The sequence below is a fragment of the Chaetodon auriga genome, chromosome 5 (assembly GCF_051107435.1).
Source record: "Chaetodon auriga isolate fChaAug3 chromosome 5, fChaAug3.hap1, whole genome shotgun sequence".
Taxonomy (NCBI): Eukaryota; Metazoa; Chordata; class Actinopteri; order Chaetodontiformes; family Chaetodontidae; genus Chaetodon; species Chaetodon auriga.
This window is the reverse complement of record NC_135078.1, coordinates 3035119-3059268: the sequence shown is the minus strand read 5'-3', so window position 1 is coordinate 3059268 and position 24150 is coordinate 3035119. Positions and strand designations below refer to the sequence as shown.

Here is a 24150-nt window from a genome sequence, read left to right as displayed (position 1 = left end):
CAGGCAGCTCATTTCAGGGGGGTGGGTGTCTTCTCCAAAAATCTATGCATGTTCTCTGAGTCAGCTAAAGTAAACACACAGAGGGACTTGAAACTCAACATATGCAGGAAGGTTATCCTCATCTACTGACAACCAAGCTAATCCAAGACCAGCAGAGGCTCATTTCTGATGGATTATGAGGTAGGAAGTTTGAATATTTCATTTTAGAACCCTGAAAATCTATTTTACCATCTTATAGCTACTGATGTGTTTTCTCACAGCAAGTGATCAACGTACTGATGCACGAAAACAGTGCATCAGTTTATGAAGCCACTCAGGTCGTATCAGGAACTGTTGTGCATTCAGTGTCCTGCTTTAACCTGCTTTGTTATACTTTGTTTAAAGATAAAACTGCAAGTGTAATCTTATTCCTTTTGAAGATTTTAGCTGGTTAATTCAAATCAGATTTGATTGTTGAGTATGAAAATAATCAACTTGTTAGGATGAACCGACTCTGTCCATGTGTGTCTGGCAGCACTCTTTTATGAGGCTGTAAACAGGCAGAAATCTTGTGTAAACAGGCATCTCATGCTGAAAAAAAAAAAAAAAAAAAAGAGGACAGGAACATGATCACACCAGTTTGACTCCTGCTCAGCCCCTCACAAAGCCGCTTAGAGAATTTATTACTAACTATATGTTATGTTCGTTTTGTTGGCTTCGCCCGAATGTAAATTCATATTTCTGGAGTTGTCGTGCAGTAGTGGTAGGCTGTTTACTCACTGATAAAGCTTTACTACCATGGTGCTGGGTCAAACTGCGGTCGTGAACAGGACCAAAACTTTTCAAGTGAGTACTATTAAACATTTGAGGTTACCATGAGTATTTTAATGTGTACTCATGCACACTTTGTATGATCAGAATAAAAGGTTACTTTTTACACATGCTTGGATTTTGGCTCACAAGTGTCATGGTATGTGTGTGTGTGTGTATGTGTGTGTGTGCATGTTCTTAGAGAGCTGTGTGTGTCCTGAACAGCCTGCAGAATAATGTGTTGGAGCGGCTGCGTGGACGTCAGGAGAATCCCGGCCTGCAGCTTCAGGCCATGCAGGGCTTCCTCCATCGCACTGGTATTACTGTAAGTATAAACATTACAACAGCAATTATTCCGGAAGCTAGCTCTGCAGCACCTCTGTGTCCATTTCTCCAGGTGGGTGAACTGGACAAACTCAACATCATCCATGTTACTGGGACCAAAGGAAAGGTATGAAACAGCAAAGCCAGTCTTCTGCTGTAGTCAAATTTAACAACAAAACACCAGGATGACTGCTAAAATGCTACTTCCTGTTTTCCAGGGATCAACATGTGCTTTTACTGAAAGAGTACTCAGGACGTATGGCTTTCGGACTGGATTTTACAGGTAGCACAAAACAATCATTTTGAGTTGTTTTTTTTATAGCATTTATGAATTCTTTCAGAATGAAAGGCTATAAGCACATTTGGTGTCATCTGAGCAAAAATGCCATGAATCATTATAATGACTCACAGATACTATTGGTACAAATATGAATAGATACTGTATTATTATTATCATTATTATTATACATTGAACTTTATTGAAACATTAAGACTGTGGCATGTCTGAGAGAGAAATCTGTTCATCACATAAAAACAAAGGTTATGATTATATTATTATCCAGTACAACAACAACAACAACAACAACAACAACAACAGGTATTAAATATAAAAGACACATCCAAATTCCCACAGGTTTGAATGTAATTCTTCAGTTTGTAGTCTGGACTTTGTCTCACTTGTTTGCTCTCCAACTAATCAATCGTTAACCAACAGTGCTGTGACAAGCCTACTGTCGGAGAGATAGTAAGAGTTTATCTCCAGTTTGTTCTGGGAAGGAACACAAATGCAAACACTTTGAAGACACGTGACAGCAATCGACTGTGAATAAATGTCACTTGTGTTGGACTGAGTCACGGTTTAAAGGCGGGACTTCAGCCAGAACAGGAGGAGAACTGTCTGTGTTTGTTCACAGACACACGAGTGTCAGTGCTGTACAGTCCCATGACAGCTGAAGTTACTGCAGTTATGGAATTATCATGATAACCGTTGTTCATTAGTCTGTGAGTGAGTGATGTGAAAAGATGGAATGAAAATGAAGCTGGCCAACTATACACCTGTTACTGTTAGTGGTTGTTCAGAGTACAGCAACAGACGAATAAGTCAGAACATGACAGAGGACACATCAGTGAATAAATATTAACTTTTTCAAGATCAGTTTAACTGTTCTGTTAAAGACAGATTAGACCACTCACAGCATTTTGACATGTCAGGAGAAGCACAGGTGTAATTAAAAACTACCTATTGCTGCATTCCACGGGACCTTCAAAGGGAGCCTTAAAAAGTAGTTTCGCTTGTTTATTCTGCAATGACAAGGCAAGAGATTTATTGCATTATTTGAATCTTGGTATTCATTTCAAGTTCATTGTATTTGAGGATTATGCAGCACTCTTGTGTTTCCATGTTTCCAAAACCCAGTGGGTTAGCTCAGGGCTGTTTTTGTTCTTCCTGAGAAGTTCTGTTTTTTAGCAGTAAAAAATAACCAGTGTTTTCTGCCCTCAGCTCTCCACACCTGGTTAATGTCAGAGAGAGAATACGCATCAATGGATGGCCAATCAGCAAGCAGCTTTTCACCAAGTACTTTTGGGAGGCTTATGAGCGGTTAGAGGACACAAAGGTAGGCTCTGTCGATCATGATTTCAGTCCATGTGGCTTTAATGAAGGACAGGTGCATCATCTACTTTAATTTCTTAATTAATTTCTTAAGAAAGAAATCTGTATGAGCATCAGTCCGTTCCAGTCAATTTTGTCAGACTGGTCTGGTCAGCAAATGCATCTATCCTTACTATGCAGAGAATTACCCAGCATGCTGACATGCTGACCATATTTTAAAGGTAGCAGATATTCCTACCAGATCCAGAAACATTGTTATTAACGGCAGCAGTGAAGAAAAAAATCATTCAGTCCCTGTTCATCAGAACCACAGTAGACTTTGCTCACGATAAATCATGCATTTGTTGTTTCACATTATTTGTACCGATGCCATCCAATTTTCAATTCTGATTATACTGTTTGTTAATTAAGATAAAACTATTGCTCTCTAAGTCCTCATTCATATTATGTGAAGTCAAGGTTGTCAAAACCTGTTAAACTAAAGGCAATGAGCTCTTCAACACAAAACAATTGGACTTTCATGAATGTACAGGATGTCCATGGAGGCACCATGCCCTTCTATTTCCAGTTCCTGACTCTGCTGGCCTTCCACATCTTCCTGCAGGAGCGGGTGAGCTGCACACACACACACACACACACACACACACACACACACACACACACGCACATACACAGTCGTCTTTCCATCATCTTTCACATAACGTAGACTTTCATTCCTTTCCTGGAGACTTACCCTAACCATAACCATAACCACTACTTGCCTGACCCTAACCCTAAGCCTTAAGCCCAGTCTTCACCCTAAAAGTTTAAATTTATATTATGGGGTCCTGCATTTTGTCCACATTAGGAAGGCAAGTCCCCACAATGTGACTGCATAAACAGATTTATGTCCCCACAACACATGAGTAATATATGGACACACACACACACACACACACACACACACAGACACAGACACAGACACAGACACACCACAACACAACATACCACACAATCCTCTGAGCTCCAACCCTCATACTGTATACACACACACACCCACACCCACATTGAGCTTGAATTTGTGGCATTTCTGTAAACACAGGTGGATTTAGCAGTGGTTGAAGTTGGGATTGGAGGGCAGTATGACTGCACAAACATAATCAGGTAATGTTTTGAGAATTGTAATGGCTTGGTAATGGGCTGAATAATGTAATGCAATACGAGTTCATTATCTGTGTTGCTTAATAAAAGAAAACAAATGGTTTCGTGTTAATGCTGCAGTTGTTAAGCGCTATGTTTGGTCTGCAGGAAGCCATGGATGTGTGGGATCACATCTCTTGACTTTGATCACTGCAGTTTGCTTGGAGACACCCTGGAGGAGATTGCTTGGCAGAAGGCTGGGATCTTCAAGGTTAAACAACATAAATACAGCAGGAAAGACAGGCAAAAAGACATTATAAGCAAGGCTGAGACTCAAGTCTGTGGAAGAAGTGCTGCATCTGTATTTGAAAGCAGATGATGCACTTAAGTACTGTCAGTGGTGGAAAGTATGTGATTACTACTATTTTATACTTCTACTCAACTATATTTCAGATGGAAATATTGATCTTCTTACACCAACTGCATTTATAGTTATTGTTTACTTTGCAGATTCAGATTCTGTCTGACTGACTTAATTATAGTGAAACTACCCAACAGTAAATTATATTACCGTTTACTTGTTGATGCATTAATAATAGTAATCGAATAGTGTTCCATATAACACTTTGAAAACCCCATTCTGCATAATAAGTGCTTTCACTTCTGATAAGCTCATTTTGTTCTCAGGTGCATTTATGGATGCAGGACTACTTCACTTGTGGAGTATTTTTACCTTGAGGTAATCTGAGGACCTCCTCCACCTCTGGGCACAGTCGGAGTTCTCTTGGAGGCCATTAGTGAAACAGCCGCTTAACACACTTCAGCATTAACTTCATCAGTCAGTCCTGCTGGTGTCCACTTTGTTGGGCTAAAGGTCCCAGAAAAAGACAAGAAGCCGTGAAAAATCTGAAGAAACACATAAAACGCTGCCAATGTAGATTGTTACCGTGACACTTCTATCAACAGAAGAAAGCAGGAAGAAAGAATTAAAACTTCCAACAGTAACCTTGAAGCCAGAGTGTCAGTGTCACACCAGACAGATGTGTTGTTTGGAGTTCAGTGTTCTGATGGTTGCCTCTGTCCTCAGCCAGGTGTCCCAGCTTTCACCGTCAGACAACAACCCAGCCCTCTGAGAGTCCTGCAGCACAGAGCTGAAGTGATCAGGGTGAGGATACTGTCTCGCCTTTAGCCCCAGCAAAGCTAAATATGTGACTCATACAATACAATAATAGATATACACATTTCTTTGACCCAGATTTGAACAAAGTTTGAAAAAAGTGTGAAAGTGTGGATGAAAGAAACAAGCAAACCCACTGATTCTGTAGGCTAGGAAAGAGTGATTCCTTGTATGTTTCTCATTGTTAAAGCTGGGATCCTTCAGTTCCAACACTGACAGCAGTCACCAGTAAAGGCAGCTTGGTCTTTAGGAGTAAAAATCATCCCAGCTGTTTTAACCACGCTGGGGCTGGGGATAGTGCGTTTGATTTTCTTTTCAATTTTCTGTGTAATAAAAGCCTGTAATCTTGCCTGTGTCTCATCCATTTCTGTCCTCTACAGTGTCCTCTGTGGGTCTGTCCTGACCTGGATCAGTATGAATCTGTGGTTGGTCCTGTGAGTCTGGGACTGGCAGGAGAACACCAGCGCTTAAATGCATCACTTGCCCTGCAGCTGAGCTACAGCTGGCTGCAACGCCACGAGGCCAAGGAGAGAGGAGGTAGATGTATTCCTAAATACACTGTGGAAAACATGTGAAACTCTTTGGAGGCCAAGCTGGTGTCGAAATATGAGTTTGAAATGTTTATAGCTTTCAAATGGAGACCAAAATCTACAGTCATTAACAGTCTAAATATGTATAAAAAGGAGTAAGTTTTGAGTAAAGGATTCTTCCTTTAAAGGTGTCACTTTGTCAGCTCTCTTAAGTTTGACACTATGATGCACTCCTTTTGTTGAATTTCTATAGATGTGTTTTTTGACACATCTTTCCTTCTTCAGAACAAAAACAGTTGTCTGATCAACATTACAAAAAATATAAAAACGAAAAAAAATTGCATGCTATAGAAAAAAATATTCTCCAAAGACTTGAAAGTTTGCTACTGTTGTCTTCTGGGTAAGCAGAAACAAAGTCACTGAAAGTCAGATAGGACAAGCAATCGATCTGAACACACAAAGATGCAAATCACATCCTACTGTACAATTTACTGGCCTTTGTGAAAAAGGTAAGATGTCTACCTGTGAGCCTGTGAACAGTTCATCATTCCTTCATGTGCAGTTCTTTATTCTTTGACATGGTGTGTGGATTATAGAAGAAAACTTTGACTGTTATGAAATCTTACAGATGTGACTCTTTACAGATAGCCTCAGTTTAGCTCACGCCAGCTGCAAACCAGGCTCTCCGGCAGTCACGTTCCAGCCCAGCGCAGCCATGCTCAAAGGCAAGAATTCAAACAAGTTTAGCATCTGCTGATTAAAAACCAGGATGTTCTTGCCCAGCAAACACTGAGATCAAAAAGTGAGAATGCACTGTTTATAAGGGTGAAAAATCAATCCAGACATCAAAACGAAGGAAGTCTGCAGTTGCTCCCTTCAGTCTTGTGTGAAAGTATCTGTAAAATATCTGTTTTTAAAGCTGAATGAACCTCTTTGTCCAAACACAATATTATTAAAGTTAATTCCCTCCTCTATGTCAACATGACCCTCGGCAGTGGTTCTCAAACTTTTTCAGGCATGCAGTTCACATCCATACCCTTGAGAACCACTGAACAGTGAGATGCTTGAATCTATATTATTTAATTCGGTGTTCAAATTGGATGCTTCTCACCCAATTGGATGCTTCTCACCCATATTTCCTCCTAGTTTGAAGCCTGACTTAACTCGACACATGAAATAAGTGTAATTAAAAGTATTATTGTGTGAATTTCTTCTTCTCTCCTCCTAATACCCCCAGGTCTACAGGAGACAGAGTGGTTAGGACGAAACCAGATGCTGAGGCGTGGCTTTATCACATATTACCTGGATGGAGCCCATACCACAGCAAGCATGGAGGCCTGTGTCTGCTGGTTCAGACAGGAGACACTCCAGAGAGACCAGATTCAGTATGACAACACCAAGAACACTGCAGTTTAACTGCCTCAGAATGCACAGACATTACAGTAAAGCCTAATGCAAAAGGGCATGACGCCAAATATACGGTGCCCTAGGTCCATTACAGTTTTGGCACTAACCCTGAAATCCCAACTCTAAACTGATCAATTTCTAATTTAATCCTAAAAAGTGTTTTTTTTTTTTTAGGACATGCATGTTTTGGCGCAAAGCTTAAACATCGTCTAGATAGTTTTGGTTTGTCCAGGTTTTGAGATATATGTCTCTGAGATTTCTCAGCCACCCCAATGCAATGGATGTGAATTTAGTTTAGTTTGTGTTGTAGGGGTGGAGGCACAGTTCTCAAAGACAGATATCATCAAACTCCCATTTTGAGAGCTGACCCTTTAAAGCAAGAGTCTCCTTCTATCTTCCAGAGGCCCTGGTGTCAAAATCTTGCTGTTTAACACAACAGGAGACAGGGACTCTTCTGCTTTACTAAGACAGCTGCTGGTGAGTGCACTACAGTGCTACTAAAACAAAGTAAAACAACATGCATGTCTGTGAACCATCAAACTGTATGTGACTGTGTGACTTGCAGCCCTGCCAGTTTGACTACGCACTGTTCTGCCCCAACATTACTGAAACACCTACCAGCAGCCCAGGTGAGATGAGATGGTGATGTATTGTCATTAAACTTTGTTGTTATGTATTACTAGAGTGTGTGTTGTAAGCTTCTTGAGAAAGTGAGTCATTAAAGCGATTCGCTAATGCAGTGGCTTACTCTGAGTGATCTGATAGGGATCCAGCATTGGTTGGATCAGTGTTTGAACTGATGGATACTGAGGGTGCCAGATGTACCATCACATGGAAGATAACCTAAACAAATAATATAAAACTACAATGGGAAGATTACAGGAAACATTAGAGAAAATTAAACCTGGGAAATGTACACTGCATTTGTATCAAAATGCTTGACTGACATTTTGATTGAGGTGACTTTCTCCCCCTGTTCCAGGCACACTCTACATGTTCTACTGAGAAAAGTCTTATCTGACTAACATTTTTCACTCTTGATTTTCACTTGTTTATTCTACATCATCTCTGTATACCTTTAGGATTTGGTGTATTGAACAGCAACTCTTACATATATGACAAATGGTGTTTTGCACATTTTCTATTTTTCTAGATGGAAATTCTTAGAAACAGACATCAACGTGACAGGATTATGAAATTTCTTAATCTTCTGTACTCTGCTTTTCTGTGCTGTTGTTCTCTGCAGCTCACCACAGCATCACTGTGAGTGTTCAGCAAGTCTTGGCTCGCTGCAGAGAAAACCAGAGAAGCTGGCAGAATCTGAATGCAACAGACACAGAAAATAACCACCATCGCCCCCTGGTGGGCAGCTCTGTGAGTCACAGCCAAGTGTACCCCTGCATCCTCAGTGCCCTCCAGTGGATCAGTCAGCGAACAGAGCTGGAGTGGGCCCCTGCTGAACCATTGATTCTTAGCAAGGTCCCTCCTCAGTCCACTGGGGCCCCTGACAGGCTGAGAGAGGCAGGCCATGTCTCTGTGCTGGTGACTGGCAGCCTGTATCTGGTGGGAGGAGTGCTGAAACATCTGGAACCTTCACTTGACTCATAGAGGCCTAAAAATCATCATCATCACTGTTGATAACTGGAATCAGTCTAAGAACATATCCTCTATGAGCTCATAGTGACTGTCTGCAGGTAGGGTTTTATTAAAACTTGATATTGATATTTAATGTTTTTCTTTCTTTTCATACAGATCTCAGCAGCATCACTGCAATGCTGTAGTGGATCTATCTTTTATTTATAATGGTCCTTTTGTACGACTATTATTTTATGACAATATTTCTATAATATTCCCATCTGGAGTCAGTACAGTAAAAGTAAAGTGCTTCATGTTTTATGTACTGTATCCTCTGTGGTATTACTATATAGTTGTACATCTTGAAATTCTGTTGTATCTACATAATTGTTTGTGGGTCTACAATAATCTCACTACTGTGGCAACATTTACAGTGACAATACTATCTACTTAATATTGTTCGTGAGGTTTTTCTTTGCGGTGTCACTATGACATCAAGTAATTACACCATATAACTAAAAGTAGGTACACTCTTCTGGTTTAAGTCAGATGTTGGAACCTGGCTGAAGAGATTTGCTCCCATTCAGACACAAGAGCATTAGTGATGCCCAACCCTGATGTTGGGTGATAAGGTCTGGCTCTCCATTGGTGCTCCAGTTCAACCTGAAGGTGTAATATAGGGTTGAGTCACAGCTCTGTACAGACCTGTCAAGGTCTTTCATGTCAAACTGGGAAAATTGTGTCTTTCTGGAGCTGGCTTTGTGCAAGAGAAGATTGTCGTGTTCAAGTACAGGAAGGGACAAACAACAGTTTTCTCAAATACTCAAATCATGAAATACAGTTCCAGACCAAAGGTGTACAAAAGTATGTATACAGAGTGTGGGCAGTGTCCACATACTTTTGGCTATGATAATCATATTAATGTAAGATAAATGTGATGTATAATTTATCATGCTACATGTGTTACATATCCTCTGATATCATCAGTACTGTGATGTGAAATGTTGTCGAGTAGGTTAACATGTTAGATCATCTGGTCAGCGCAGGAACTTCTTCAGCTCATGGTCTGCAGGCGTCTCCAGAGCAGATTTAATTACATTTCTGAAATTTACAGCTTCAATAAGAGGAAAGTCTTTCACATAATGTCAGTTACTAAAACAAAATAATATCAGCCCACAAAATTATTGCTATAATCTGCAAAACATTCAGTATAACATTGCTATAATATACATTTTTGGTGTGTTTCACGGGTCTCAATTGTGAGTATATGGTGAATTCACTATGTATATTGTATTTTTCATGTCATCCCATGACTTTTTTAACAGATTTTTTTTTTTTTTTTTTTTTTCAAAAGCTTTACATGTGTCTTTTTAACCAGGATTTAGGCTCATTTCTGAATGTACTCTTGACTCATTTGAGCTGCAGTGCTGGATCATTTGTCTTTTGTTTCAAAGAATACTTGACAGCTGTGTCTCTGTTTATGCAGAGTTTTTATTACAATGACATAAAGTCAGATTTAATAAAGTAGTTTCATTTTCACAAGAATGTATTTTGGGTTCTCCATTTGGAATGAAGTTGTTGATGATAAACACGTCAGATTGGAATGAAATTACTGAAGAAAGATGTCTTTGCTCAAAGTTAACAGTAAAGCAATTTCACAAGTATATATTCAATAATCCAGACTCATAACATTTCATGGTGTCATAAGATGCATTATGTAAACGAACATTTAAGGGACTGACATGTCTGCAAAATGTTTACAAGCCATAACACTGCTGATGACCAATGCCAAGCCTGGATTACCAACCAGGAAATGGAAGCAACTGCTCAATCATTAATTTGATTATTGACAAATTTGTGTGGGAACAAGCACTGCTAATGTACAAATCAAACCTCTTGTAGCTGTGGCCATTACAAAATGTAGTTTTAACACAGTTATTGAAGTTCATATTGTACTTACATACTCGTAACTACAACTACACTTCGAACTGACACAGTAAACCTGTATTATCCCTATGCTACCTGTTTAACCAGTATAATGGTTTCAGTTGTTCTGTACTTAAACTGGCTCTTTTATTGTCAAGAAAATGTGTCATTTTGTTCAGCCTTCGAGTGTAACCTGTTGTTACCTAAAAACCATGGTAACAAAAATGACATGCAGTAACAGTTCTTGATTGACTCGCCAGTGATTTAGCTTTACATTTAGTCCGGGTACTTGAAATGGACAGTTAAAAATGGTCCAAGTCGTAGCAGCCGAGGCGACTGCCCTTTCAGTTCCTATTATGGACTGAGCTCCAAAAACACTGGATCCTGTTTCCCATAATGCAACTAAATATGATGGCATCATCAGGGTTATTTTCCAGGACTTCACAAACTCCTCCAGAGACACTGAAGACATTGTGCTGTTCTTAATACATAACATAAACATAATGTCCTTATATACAGGCAAACTAACTTTAATGTGTAAAGTGCTCCTTTAAGTTTTATGAAACGTAAATTTCTAAATGTATGTAATCTCTCACTTATGTTACATGTTAAACATAAAGTATGCCATTCTTTTAGGATAGGTATATCACATCTGCCACAAACTGCAGAGTTCCATAATACAGTAAATGACTGCAGCAGAACAACAAAAACATGTCTGCCTGCTCTGTCCTCACTCCCCTGCTGTGAATTCCTGGTAGTAATGTCAGAGCTGAGCTGACAGACAGACACAATCTCAAAAGCTAAATGGAATGCAATGTTCTCCGACTATATTTACCTTCCAAATATTACAGGATGACATTTGCTTTGATCCCTCCCAGCTTTGTTCAAATCCCTTTCATTACTTGAGCATTTGAGCACACAGACTTCAGACCAGGTTTGGGTGGTGAAGGGTTAATGTGGGATGTTTTGGACAGTCATGGGGCCCACTGGGGGGCCACTACTGGGAGCCGCTGTCTCTCTGGCTTATTAGTCCTTCATCAAGATTACTGCAGACAGGAGGCCAGACGACAGGACAACAGATTGAGGCCTGACAATCTCTTTATACCATACAGAGAAAATATCATTAGAGAAGAGGTCAGCTGTTTTTCTGAACCGCAGACATTCTCATGTTGAACATGTGGAGATTTAGGTAGACATCCACCTAGTTTACTGGAAACAAGGTATACACTACAGTGTGCTGCAGACGGATGACATCTTAATGAGAGCGAGGAGAGAACAAAGACCCTCACAGACAGGTAGGGAGAAAGGCCCCAGTTGGCAAGTAAATGACTTATTGAGCTAATCAGGTATTAGAGACGGTCGGAGCAATTAGTGAAGTCACAACAAAGATTTGTTTTGGTGAGGCACTGACATTTCTCCCCCAGTGAGAAACCTCAGGGATTTGGTCATGCACAGTATCTAGTGTTGCTTCTCTTTAAGATGCATGAACGGGCCAGAATCCTCTTACTGGGACTCCCAGCATCCACACTAATTCCCCGAGGAGGAGATGAACTGCAGTGCTGTAGTTATCACAGCCTTTTCATAGCTTCAGCTGTCAGACTGCTACTCATTTTCATTTAACCTGTATTTGCAAAGGGAGGCTTTGGTGAGTAAATGCCGCTTCTATCAACATTCAGACTACCCAGAGCATTAAGAAGGGAAACAGGTGGAGTGACTGGTGTAGAAAAGCCATGCACAGTTTAATCAACGTTATATTCCCAGAAAATGATTAGGAAACTTTAATAGACTGAAACCAGAAGAGGACTCTTAATGACTCTTACCTTTTCCTGTAGGCCCACTCTTAATCAAAACTTCCGCTTGACCAACACTTAATCAATGGTAAGGCATCCCAAAAACTACTGGCCACACTTGTGGCTACTGCCAGCATTAGGTCGAACACTCAAGTTGAGTACAAGGATCAAACAAAAGTTTCAGTTTGTTACATAGACAATTTACATATTCAAGTTAGCCTCCAAGCCCAAGCCAAGGTAGCCCTGATGGCATCATCACAGTTATTTTGAGGACATTATACAACTGTTTTCACAGTATTTCACATGACTAGTAAATGAATGTTTATGTGTAAAACCGACTATCAGTGACGATAAGCATGCGAGACATTTTTGTTCCATCCTCCTAAGTAGACTTCATTGCTAAATGGTTTCCTTTATTATCTGTCTTCATTGTGTTTATTGTTGGTGTACGATCAGGAGTCTGCACAAGGTGTTTCCTTTTGAAAATTTACCAGATTTTCCACAGTGTTCTAGACTCTGACTGTCTGTGTGTCACCATCAAAAAATAGACTCTGCACATATTCTAAGTGTCATGGATGAAACGTAGATGTTATGTGCCTGGTGGAAGTTAGGGGTTCGAAATGCTAGGAAGACTGTTCATTGCTGAATGAGAGAATGTGTTGCACAGCTAGAGCAGTTGCTCTGGGTGTCTAATATCAACATGGATGGGTTTAAAAGCATAGTAAGGCCGATGTGTCTCAGTTGCTTACTTGAGCATCTGTATTATGAGATGCCGAGAGGCATAACAAACCAACAGTATTTGACGCTCTGAGAATGAGAACAGGCTGGTCTTTTGTTTAATGTTTTTATCACCTTAGTTGTCAGGTGCAATGAATATGGCAACCTCTAGGGGCTGGTATCAGGCAAGTGCCAACCTCTGGGGCTGACAAATGAAGCCAACGTGGAAAGTGCCAAAATCTGCAGTTCCTCAAATGGCCACTTGTAGCTGGTTCCAGAAGTCAGTCCCCGTAGAACTGTGCAGCAACTGTACAGGTTCCAAAAAAAACCCCCAAAACATTTTGGTCTTTATCGCTAATTTCACAACAGCTCTACATCCATGTTTTATACAGCCTGTGGTATCAGGACGCAAGAGTTTCAGTCTTGTGCATCATTGCTAACCTTATGCCCTACCCTATGTGCTCTTTGTAGTTTTTCAAGTTTCAGGAGGTGATACCACCTTCATCAGTGGTGGGTAGAGCACAGAAAATCTGTACTCAAGTGAAAGTGCAATTAGTCACATAAAATATAATTAATTAAAAAATTAGAAATTTGGGGCGACACGGTGGCGCAGCAGGTAGTGCGCGTGCCTCACAGCAAGAAGGTTGCTGGTTCGAACCCTGGGTCGGGCAGGGCCTTTCTGTGTGAAGTTTGCATGTTCTTCCCGTGCATGCGTGGGTTCTCTCCGGGCACTCCGGCTTCCTCCCACAGACCAAAAACATGCTCGTTAGGTTAATTGGTCTCCAAATTGTCCATAGGTGTGAGTGTGAGTGTGTGAGTTGTCTGTCTGTGTGTCTGTATATGTAGCCCTGCGACCGGTTCAGGGTGTACCCCGCCTCTCGCCCATTGCTAGCTGGGATAGGCTCCAGCCCCCTGCAACCCCGAAATGGGATGCGCAGGTAAAGAAGATGAATGAATGAATTAGAAATTTGACTATATGCACTTTTTGCATTTCTTCGTTGCACTGTCATGAGGTGCTATAAGCACCTATGTCCAGTTGAACCAGAAAGTTGCATTAGGGCACTTACTCTTGTTGTTCTCTCCCGTCTAGAACCTTGCTTGTGATGTATGAAGATCTCATATGTACGTCGCTTTGAATAAAAGCATCAAATCACAAATTGTAAATGCAATTGTAAAAGTGAAAAGTTGCTTTCCATTATAATGTATTTTTCAGGGTTTGCAAGCCACAAACACAAACAAACAGCACTTGTGCATAAAACTTAAGAAACTTCTGAAAGTGCCGTTAACATTGAAGCTGACATGACATTATGGTAGCTGCTTTATAAAACATACAATTTAACCATTTAACAGCCCCACAGACCACTGGGTACAAGCTAAGTTGATGTTAGTGTCATAACATCAAAGAATGCTTAAAATAAAGTAAATTACTGTTTAAAAAATGAGCTGGAGTAAAGAGTAGAAGCACAGTTTGAAAAAGGAACATGAAAACTACTTGTTCCTTAAAAAAACAACTTTTTACTCATGAGGGGTACTTGTAAGGCATTACTACCCATCCCTGGTTTTCACTTCTGTTTACCCACAGAGGATACCAATACATGCTAAATATTTTTTCAGCAATCACGATGGCATTATTTCAAACAGACAAACAAAAAAGGAAAACTCTGACTTTCTTTGCGCAACAGATTTTTTTTTTTTTTTTTTTTTGGAAAAACCACATACACAAAACCACACCACACTTGAATGAACTGTAGAAAGGAGGCCACTGGAGTTTATCACACATATCCTGACTTTTTTGCATCAAAAGAAACACTTACATTTAGTTTAAAAAACACTGAGATGCTGTGGACATGTAAACATGGCTCTGAGTAAATGTGGATTGGTTGTTAAATGGAGTTTCAATAGCTCCCCATCTGAGCTCGAGCAGCATTCTTTGTTGGTGGAGTTTAAAAAGGGGGGTTGATGTTAAGGTTCACAAGGCAGTTGGAGTTCTTTTGAGATGCCATTGTTGTGGAGGGCCAGACAGGAATGGATGTTAAAATGTGCAGGGGAGGGAAATGTCTGTGGAGGTGTGTGCGGGGGGGGGGGAGAGAGAAAGAGAGTGGAGGATGAGATGGAGTGCCCACAGCAAATCTCCTGTCTGGAAATGTATAAGGAACTCATAAATTATAAGCAGAGCTGTCCCTCCTCTCTGTCGAGAGAAGGTGGGGAATGTTAGAACAGAATGAGAGACATCACATTGTCACACTCTCTCTTCAAAAATCAGCGGTTGCTTTTGAACTGGAGAGGTGTTTTAATCTTGCATCTGTCTGACTCTGTGTAAAAGCTTCATGAATGAAGTTTATCAAGTGTTATTTTGACTGTAGCACACTGTTGTGGTCAGAATGTTAATAGTCGCACCTCAGTGGGAAACGATTGACAATTATAAGACTCTATTACCATTCAATAGCAGAATTAGCATTGGCTGGTCATTAGCAAACAGCTGCAGCTCTTCCCACTGCTTGTAAAATGCCACCAACAGTGTTTCCTCTTTAGCTGCTTTGTACCAGTGGAAACTTGAACAGACAGTGACACAGACACAAGAGCGAGAGCGTCATTAGCCTCAGAGATTACACACAGTTTAATAGAATGGAAACACTTTTATAATGATTCAAAACACACACATGCTCTGCTTGGACTTTATGATGAATTATGACTGTATGTGTACATTATGTGCGAACGTGTGCATTATGCTCTATATGGGAGGTTATTTCAGTCTTCGAGTTTACATTTAGGTTTTGCTCAGGTTGTTCTTTAACTTCATGGGTTATTTCACAAATTCCATCAAATAACAAAAGGTTTTCAGATTAAAGGCTGCCTTATTTCAACAAAAGACCAAAGCCAACATGGTGCTAGTCCATCTCTTAATATTTTTTCCCATTCCTCCTGTGTCTGTGGCTCTCAGACCCAAGCCCATTCGTTCCTACTGAAGATATTAATATTTACAACAAGCACATCAATATATCATTTTTAAAAATGCTCACTAATTTCCTTATGATTTCCTTCTTCTCTTTGTGCATTTGTTAGGGACTATTTTCAGCTGTGGATTAATCTCCATTTGGTGTTCTAGTGAGTGTTTGGGGCAGCAGGGTGGTGTATGTGGGACTGAGGCAAAACAAACTACTGTGTGTGTGTGTGTGTGTGTGTGTGTTCATGGTAACAGTGTGGCTCATTGATCATTTTTCTAAAATGTTTTTGGACAACAATGCAGCTATACAGCAGGAATAAGAGGGATAAGATGTATCAGGCTTTGATGCACACAGAATTCTTGCAGGATACATTCATTGTTGGTTTTGGTATTTTCATTTGTTGACAAAAAGAAAAATATGCAATATTTGCATCTTGCCATTAAAGTCCTGTTGAATCTGGCACTCCATTCATTTCATTTATATTGTTTGTCAGTTTCCTATTTAGATAGCAAATAGGATTTTCATAGTGGTTGACTTGAAGTTTGTTGTCTGGAACTCCTCCCCATTGATTGTCCATTAGAAGCACGTCACTGTATGTATACAGCATTATGGAACATGAGAGGAACCTGAGCTGAACTGAAAAGATTCCACAGTGAAAAAAAAAAAAAAAAAAGAAAAAACTATAAAAAACAAGCAAACAAAGCAATTCTCTAATTTTACTATACAGTCTGGATGCAACAGTTCATATTCCTGTTTAAATATCTGTTTTGTTTCACTGTATTAGCATACAGTACAGGCGTAAAGCAGGAGGGCTGTTGGCATCCTGTTTGTAGCTGTAATTTTCCATGTGTGAAGTTTTTAATAGCTGTATTGTGTATTGTCAGCATGTTTGTTTACCCTCAAACCAGCTTCCAGCAGAGCCTTCTGACCACTGCTCCGTATGGTAACATGGGTAAGCTGCAAATACTGACTCAGAGGGACAGATTGGCTTCTTGTCTGTTAATCCAGACAGTATTTGTTGGTGCAGATGATGACCCCCTGTCATGGTTTGTCTGCACCCTGGACTTAAACTGGATTTATTAGTCCAATGGCTCTGAAAGCATTCATTCAAGTGGTGAAATGATGAGGACATGAACTCCTAATTTATCCTAGCATCACCTGTAGATCATTATTCTTTTGATTAATTCTGGGAGTGAGATGATTACTCTTTTTAATTTTTTAAATAATAATTCTTATTTTTTGTTAATACAGGATCACACGTGATATGTATCTTGAATATTATTCTGGCATTTAATTTTTCTGCTTTTTGTTTAATCTCTTATGGCAGTTGTTGCACATAGACTTTGTTAATAAAGATGCTAATAAAACAATTTAGAAAATATGTTGGAAACCATTTGCTTGAGTGAAGTAACTGTTCATTTAGCATAAGCACAGTGTTAAATGATGTAAGAAAAAAAAAGTTGAAGTAAAATGCCATCCTCTCGTGGGTGATATTTAAGTGCTACATGTGATGTCAAATACTGCGATAATATGTGACAGCGACTGTTAATTGAAGTGTAAAATAACTGAAGTAAAAAGGGTCTCAGGTGTGGTTAGTTTTTGTTCGTTTGTCTCTTTTCTTGGTGAACTGCAGTGTTTCTGTATTGCACTGTGTCTGTGTGTGGTTCCTCACAGTGAATCAGCTCTGCCCACACAGTCAGCTTGACTCGTTTTCACCTCCATGAATTGTACAATAATGTTGGTCCCCAGGGCTGAGACAAAGATATAAATGGAAGAGTAGTGAGGACAAAACAAAAACAAAACAGGAAACCCAGGCTTGTCTAGACTGATAACCTGACTGAATTGCTATTTCATCACTCATTCAGTCTGACATTGTGGTCATGTTGGTTACTGTCCTTTGTTTTGCTACAACCAGTCAGTAGGTGGAGGAGGCTGCTCAGTGTTTTTCATGTCACTTGGAGAAATGTGCCATTTAAAGGGTTGTTATTCCTGTAAGTTAACTAACAACAACCTCCTGTATGAGTCTCATGCACACCTTTCTTGTGGCTGTTTTTCTGTCACAGTCTTTCATGGATGTAGCTAGGAAGCTAGCTAGTCTTATATATGGAAATGGGTTGTAATACCATACAGTACCAGTCCTCTTATTCTTTAAAGAGTAACTACACATGCCATTGTTTCACCATTGTACACATAATCACATTAGGCATGTTGCCATATCCTCCTGACTACCAGTAGTTCAAATTTGTCCTCTGTGGGGGACATTTGTAAACCTGAATATCTCCCACCCACTGCATACTACTGAATTAACTCCTTTTGCTATCTACAGCGGACAATTAAGGCTTTTCAATGATACCACATGTGAAGGGGTGGGGCTTTGGTTTCTCTTTCTCATTAAGGAAAATGGCGATCATCAATGCAAGCGCATTTTATGGGAAGAGGAAAAGTAAGTCATAATACTTTTTATTGAGCAAATTTTGGCTTAAAATGTTGTTGCCATATGTTAGATAAGTCTCTTAACAACACATTAAATCATTGTGTGAATTATTTGAACTGTATTTTAGCATAGTATTTTAGTGTTTAAAAAGTGCCCTAAAAAAAAAAAACTTTTTTCAAAAAATAAATAATAATAATAAAAAAAAATGTTTTCAGTATTCTAATTACCTTACAAAGATTGAACTTATGCTGCTTTCAAGTAGCTCGTAGCAGTCTGCACGGATTTGAATATTTGGTTCAACTGAATTCTCTTGCCTCTCCCTAACTGTGATGAAATAGGTTAAAACTCAGAGGTTTATTCAGGACAGCACATCGATCTCCCTGACTGTGGTTGGAGCTGCTGTGCCAAGTACCAAAAGCAGAACATTGGTTAGCTCCAGTTTGGACCTCTCACACACAGCTGCGAATGTAGCATTAGCGAGTCTGATAAGCACCGGCTGAAAAACAACATTGTACATCTGCAAGATTTAATCTGTGACAGTAAACACAACACATGGGCTTGCCAGTAACTGTGCTGTATTCAGAGCTTGAAGATATTTAAGGCTGACAAAGGGTAAGGTTAACTGTGATAAAGAGCAGGGAGAACTGACTTTGACTTCGTATTCATGACTCATAGATTTTAGACAGACTGACTTGACTTTTTTATTAGATATTTGCATTATTAAAACATGAGTGAGTGTTTTCTTGTGCAATTCACATAAACATGGCAACCTAAGGACGGAGACCAGCACAAGTCAGCTTTCAAGAGGGGGCTTAAAAAAATAAACAATAAAATTTGGATTCAAGGATTATGCTGTTGAAGAAGAAAGCAGTGAGATGTGACAGTGACATGACAACAACAACATCCACACTGAGAAGACACATCAGGGGATTGATTCAGGGCCGTACAAATGAAACTACACGGCCATGTTACCAGCTAACACAGCTGCAGCTGCCATGATTTGGTCTTAGTGATACTGTTTGTTTGTTTATCTGTTTATAGGAGAAGTAACTAGCAATGAGTTGCCATGGTGACTCTCGCTCCCCTGCACAACTCTTGCAGTCCCACTCTCCATTGTCAGGGGTGACAGTACCATGTCTTGGGGACTGGGGGGTGGGCTGTAGTCCAGCATGGACAAGTTGATATGTAGGTGGAATGGTGGCTGGAGAGGGGCCAGTTCACCTCCAGGGCACTACAAAGGTGCCCTTGAGTAGAGTCCTGCAACGGGCCGGGTACCCACGGATATCCGACGGGTACCCGCAATTGACGGGTACAAGCGGGTGGAAAATATGCATTTATAATTTTACGGGTACGGGCACGGGCGGAACGGAACCAAAAGCGGGCGGGTAACATTTTATTTTGTCATGAAAATCACTAGTTTCAGGCAGCATGACGCAGCGAAGACGCTGCGCACCGCGCAGCACGCACTCTGACCTCCAGTACATAAACACACGCCCTGGCAGGAGCGCGCGCGCGCGGAAATACCAACAAAAACAGCATGGGGGAGAAGGAGATATGAGCTAAGTTAGCAAGCGGTGAATATGAAATATGAAATAGTGGTGCGTCTGTGTGTGACTAGTCAGTCTACTACTGTAAGACTTCGCTGAGAGCGTTAATGAAGGCTGCTGTCATCTTGTGTTAAAACAGGCTTAAAAAAATAAAACGTTTTTTTTAAGTGAGAGACCGTCTGTTGTAGGCTATTTAGTGCATGTAATCACGGGTAAAGGGTCGGGACACGGGTCCATTTTTTGACGGGCGGGGCGGGGCTGGTTTGACATTTGATATAATCACGGGTAACGGGTCGGTTCACGGATCTGATGATTGACGGGCGGGGCGGGCACGGATTTCGAAAATTGGACCCGTGCAGGACTCTGCCCTTGAGTAAGGCACCTAACCCCTAAATGCTCAGGGAGCTGCACAATGGTAACCCATCACTCTGACATGCACCACATCAGTTGCATATATCGTTTTCTCTGTGTGCCTGTGTATTTGTAGTACTAATTAATCAGTGCGTAAGATGAATTTACCCTCAGGGGGATTTAATGAAGGAGTTCTTCTTCTAGTTCATTTTGGAGGCTTGTTATTGATTACCACTAAATATCAAATATCAGTAAGATTTATAAGGTGCAAGCAGCCTGCAAAAATGAAAGTCTTATACGTCTTCTCATGACCAGTGTCATTTGACTTGCCTGACCTGAGCAATGTCTTGACATGGCTTGCTTGATTGTCACCACAGTAACTTGGGCCTTTCTTGAGACTTGAAGATTAAGACTTGAGACATGTTTGTGACTTATTCCCACCTCTGCTGGTTAGCTCTGACTACTTGGTGCAGCTTTACATCACTCTCTGTGACGTAAATTGACTAGAGCCACTCAGTAGCACAGTCAGTGCCCACTGACTATGTACTCTACGTATGTGTAGATCTGCAGTCTCCTCTCCTTTCTCCCTTTGTCTTCTGTCTGTCTTTCCCCTGTCCGTGGAGTCTGAGTCTGTGTTAATGCAGGACGTGGCTGACGGGTTGGGCCCAGCCTCCTCTCCTCCTGGGCACAGGTGTGCTCAATCAAGCAATCAAGACTCACCTGCCTTCACAGTAGCACCAGGGTTTCAACCAGTATTCGTCATATCGTCTGTCTTGCTACGTGGTAACGACCAGAGCTCAAGAAAAGTATCTTTGTCAGTATAATCTCGTCTTGTCTGCTGCCTGCACTTCTGACTCACTTGAACTCATTCCTTGCATTACATTTATTTGAATTGTAAAAACTTTCATCTCCCTCCAGCCTCATCTGTCTGAGCCCGGTGTTTTTGGTCATGTAAACTCTAAACGTTAAAAATAGAAAAATATAGCCACAAGGCCTTGACTCCTGCAGGTGTTGCTCCTTCACTCCCCTGTTTTTTATATCTTTTAGAGATGGTTCTTGCAGAATTTGAGGTTGCATTTACCCTTTAATGTGTGGGTCTGTCCCCATGAAAAACAATCCCAAAAACTCTGTCCAGGCTGTCTGACTGGGGAATAATGAGTTCAAATAAACCAACTATCCTTTAAAATTCAGGGAAAACATGGCAGCAGTGTAGTATATACTAAATAAATTTGTTCCTCACTTTGCCTTGGCAGATAGACAGACCATGAGCATCCTCAGGCCTGCTCTTTGTGAGGCACACCTGGCTGAGACTCCATGTCAGTCTGCTGTCTATTTCTTTCTTTTATGGCAGCTTTAATGAAAGCGGCAGCCAGTCACTGAGGAATGTGGAGCTGTGACTCACTACGTTACTCAGGCGACAATCACGCCGCTTGTTGAAGGCGCAGAAGTGAGGAGGGGCGTCTCTTCTTAATGCCCTCCCCTTCCCCCTCCTTCCACAGAGCGATTAATTAAACTTTTTTGTTGTGAACGCAGCAGGTTGGAGTTAAGCCTAACACTGGGCCCCGTGCCTGGGGTTGCAGTTGGGGGTCGGAGTGTTTGTGGGAGTGGGGGTGAGTAAGGCATTCATCTGCCACAAGTCTCCACCAACCAGATAGGTGCTGGATAAGCTCACTCCACCTCTGCCTCCAAAGGTGGGGGTGGAAGTTGAGGGGACTGAGGAGCAACAATCCAGAACCCTCAGTGATAATAATCCTGGACTGGAATCCATGCTCGAGTCAAAACAAACATGTCGGTGGGTGACTTTCATTCATCTTGCAAATGAAATACAACGTTCAAGTCAATAACAAGTGATTAGGTCTGACTGGACAAATAAAATGTGATGTGATGAGTTTTGCTCCTGTTTCATTAATGTACATTAATGGTCCAGTGTGCAGAATTCACTGTCTCTCTCTTTCTTTCTCTTTCTGATGCTGATCTTCTCAAATGCCCCTATTTTATACATTCTTGAACATCTCTGAAAGCTGTAGCAAGAAGTGTGTATAAAAAGTCACGTTATGGTGATGCTGTTCAAAAAAAAAAATATGCCCACTTGGCTTAGCATTTTGGTTGAGTTTATTTGTGTGATATTTCCATTGTTGTTCCTGGTCTCCTCACAGACCTTTATCAAGATATCATCCATTCCATGTCTTACCTAAGGAAGGCTGAAAACCGAAGTCATTCAAAGACAGTTTTTTAAAGAGCAAACAAGGCGGTGTCTTAGTACCCTGCTCCACTTAATATGCACAACAAAAAAATTGCCAGTGAAAATAATGACATTTCCTGCCTGAAAAATATATTAAGCAGAACCATTTAGTGGTATATAAACATCATTTTCAGAAGACAGAGTTGATCCTAGACACACTAAATCATCAAAACAAAACAAGTTTTGTTTCTGGTTCACATAATTAAGGCTAGGTAAACTGGCAAGTAAGAGGAGTGGAAATAACTCTTCATTAAAATACATCTGCAGCTGTCTTTTGCCCAAGAATGTTAAAATTTAAGATCACTTAAGTCATGTATATACTTCTTATGCTTTCAAATACAGATGTAAACACATAAGCAAAATAACATTTCTCCCATGGCACAGGTAAGAAAGAAGCTACAGGACAATTCCGCAAAAAAAAAAAGAAAAAAAAGAAAAAAGCATGTTGACTGGAAGACGTGCCCCTATCCTCTGGCCTTAAGTTAAAACCTGCCAGTTGTGAATTTCAGTTAGTTTGTATTTCATTTCATATTTTGGTGTCCTATAATAATTTTGTGCAAATAATATCTCAAAATATTTCTTTTTTTGTTTATTTTTTGTCTATTTGAAATGAACCCTAAAACATGAATGTTTGTTTTCATTACTTTCATTTTTTTTCTGGAAGAGTCTGTTTCTTACAGTAGCTATTCAGAGCATCAGTTGTTGTGGAAAATATACATCTGAAACAATTAGCTGATTATTTGATTAGTTGTTTTGATAATTATTGCTCAGTATTCAAAAATGTAATTGTAAAATCCTTTTTACAGGGAAAAATGTCAAACATTCCCTATTTCCAGCTTCTAAGTTGTGAGGATATGCAGCTTTTTGTTGTCTGTGATCGTGAACTGAAAAGCTTTCTGTTCTGGACTGTTGGTTGGGCAAATCAAGTCACAGTATTATTACATCAACACAGATTTTTTCAGTATCTTTTTCAGTAGTATGAAAACATGTCAATACAGAGGCAGTGGTTGAATGAGTCCAATCCAGTAGTCCACCTCATGTTTTCCGCTCCTCACTCTCTGCTAGGGTGATTACTGCGCTTTACTCCAGACCAGCTTGGTCCCCAGAGAGGCTCACACACACTCCCAAACACACTCCACACACCAGCGTCCCAGTGGTCAAGCATGGAGGTGCTGGAGCTCACTCCCAGCAGCTAACTTGAGGCAGCGTGGATGGAGCACTGCACTTTGCTGGATGGAGAAGCTGTGGACTGACAGCATTGTTCTACACTGACTGGAAACCTGCAGCCTGTTTTACCATGGAGTTTGAAAGAATTTGGTTCAGATATCAGAGAACACTGCTCATCATGATGATGATGTTCAAACTGGGTAAGGCTCAACATGTGTGCTTTACTACTATCATAGAAATGTTTAGAAAAACACTACCTTAATATGTACATTTATGCCATGGAGTATATTATATCATACTCCATCAGAGTAGGAACTTTCAGGCAGTTTCAAAAAGTCACAATTCCATCCACAAATTTAGCTGTAATCCTTGCTTGTACGTGCAACACAGCATGTTACATTATGTGAGCACATACATGACCATGCATTAGTATCTGTTCTTACAGCCACTAAATGACTGTATGTTAGAAGTAAATGACAGTTTGGTAACCATTTATTT

General features: G+C 40.4%; 2 protein-coding genes across 2 annotated transcripts in view; both read left to right on the top strand.

Moving 5' to 3' along the window:
* The first annotated feature begins 777 nt into the window (after positions 1-777).
* Positions 778-8566, top strand: LOC143320625 (folylpolyglutamate synthase, mitochondrial-like). Its single transcript, XM_076730447.1, has 15 exons — positions 778-825; positions 992-1114; positions 1187-1240; positions 1332-1396; positions 2615-2729; positions 3258-3335; positions 3807-3868; positions 4013-4115; positions 4932-5009; positions 5402-5558; positions 6196-6276; positions 6789-6936; positions 7360-7435; positions 7524-7587; positions 8205-8566. The coding sequence occupies exons 1-15, from the start codon at positions 778-780 to the stop codon at positions 8564-8566; spliced, it is 1614 nt and encodes a 537-aa protein (XP_076586562.1).
* A 15068-nt stretch (positions 8567-23634) lies between these two features.
* LOC143321359 (protein crumbs homolog 1-like) overlaps positions 23635-24150 on the top strand; it is a 32473-nt gene continuing 31957 nt past the window's right edge. The window contains exon 1 of the mRNA XM_076731662.1: positions 23635-23852. Coding sequence (XP_076587777.1) covers positions 23783-23852 — 70 coding nt within the window. The 5' untranslated portion in view covers positions 23635-23782. The remainder of the gene's footprint in view (positions 23853-24150) is intronic.

Bases quoted from the DNA above. Each gene is read 5' to 3' on its own strand.
- LOC143320625 (XM_076730447.1), top strand. From the start codon at position 778: ATGGTGCTGGGTCAAACTGCGGTCGTGAACAGGACCAAAACTTTTCAA. The intron at 1,397-2,614 runs GTAGCACAAAAC...TTCTGCCCTCAG, and splicing joins TTTCGGACTGGATTTTACAG to CTCTCCACACCTGGTTAATG. The intron at 5,010-5,401 runs GTGAGGATACTG...TGTCCTCTACAG, and splicing joins ACAGAGCTGAAGTGATCAGG to TGTCCTCTGTGGGTCTGTCC.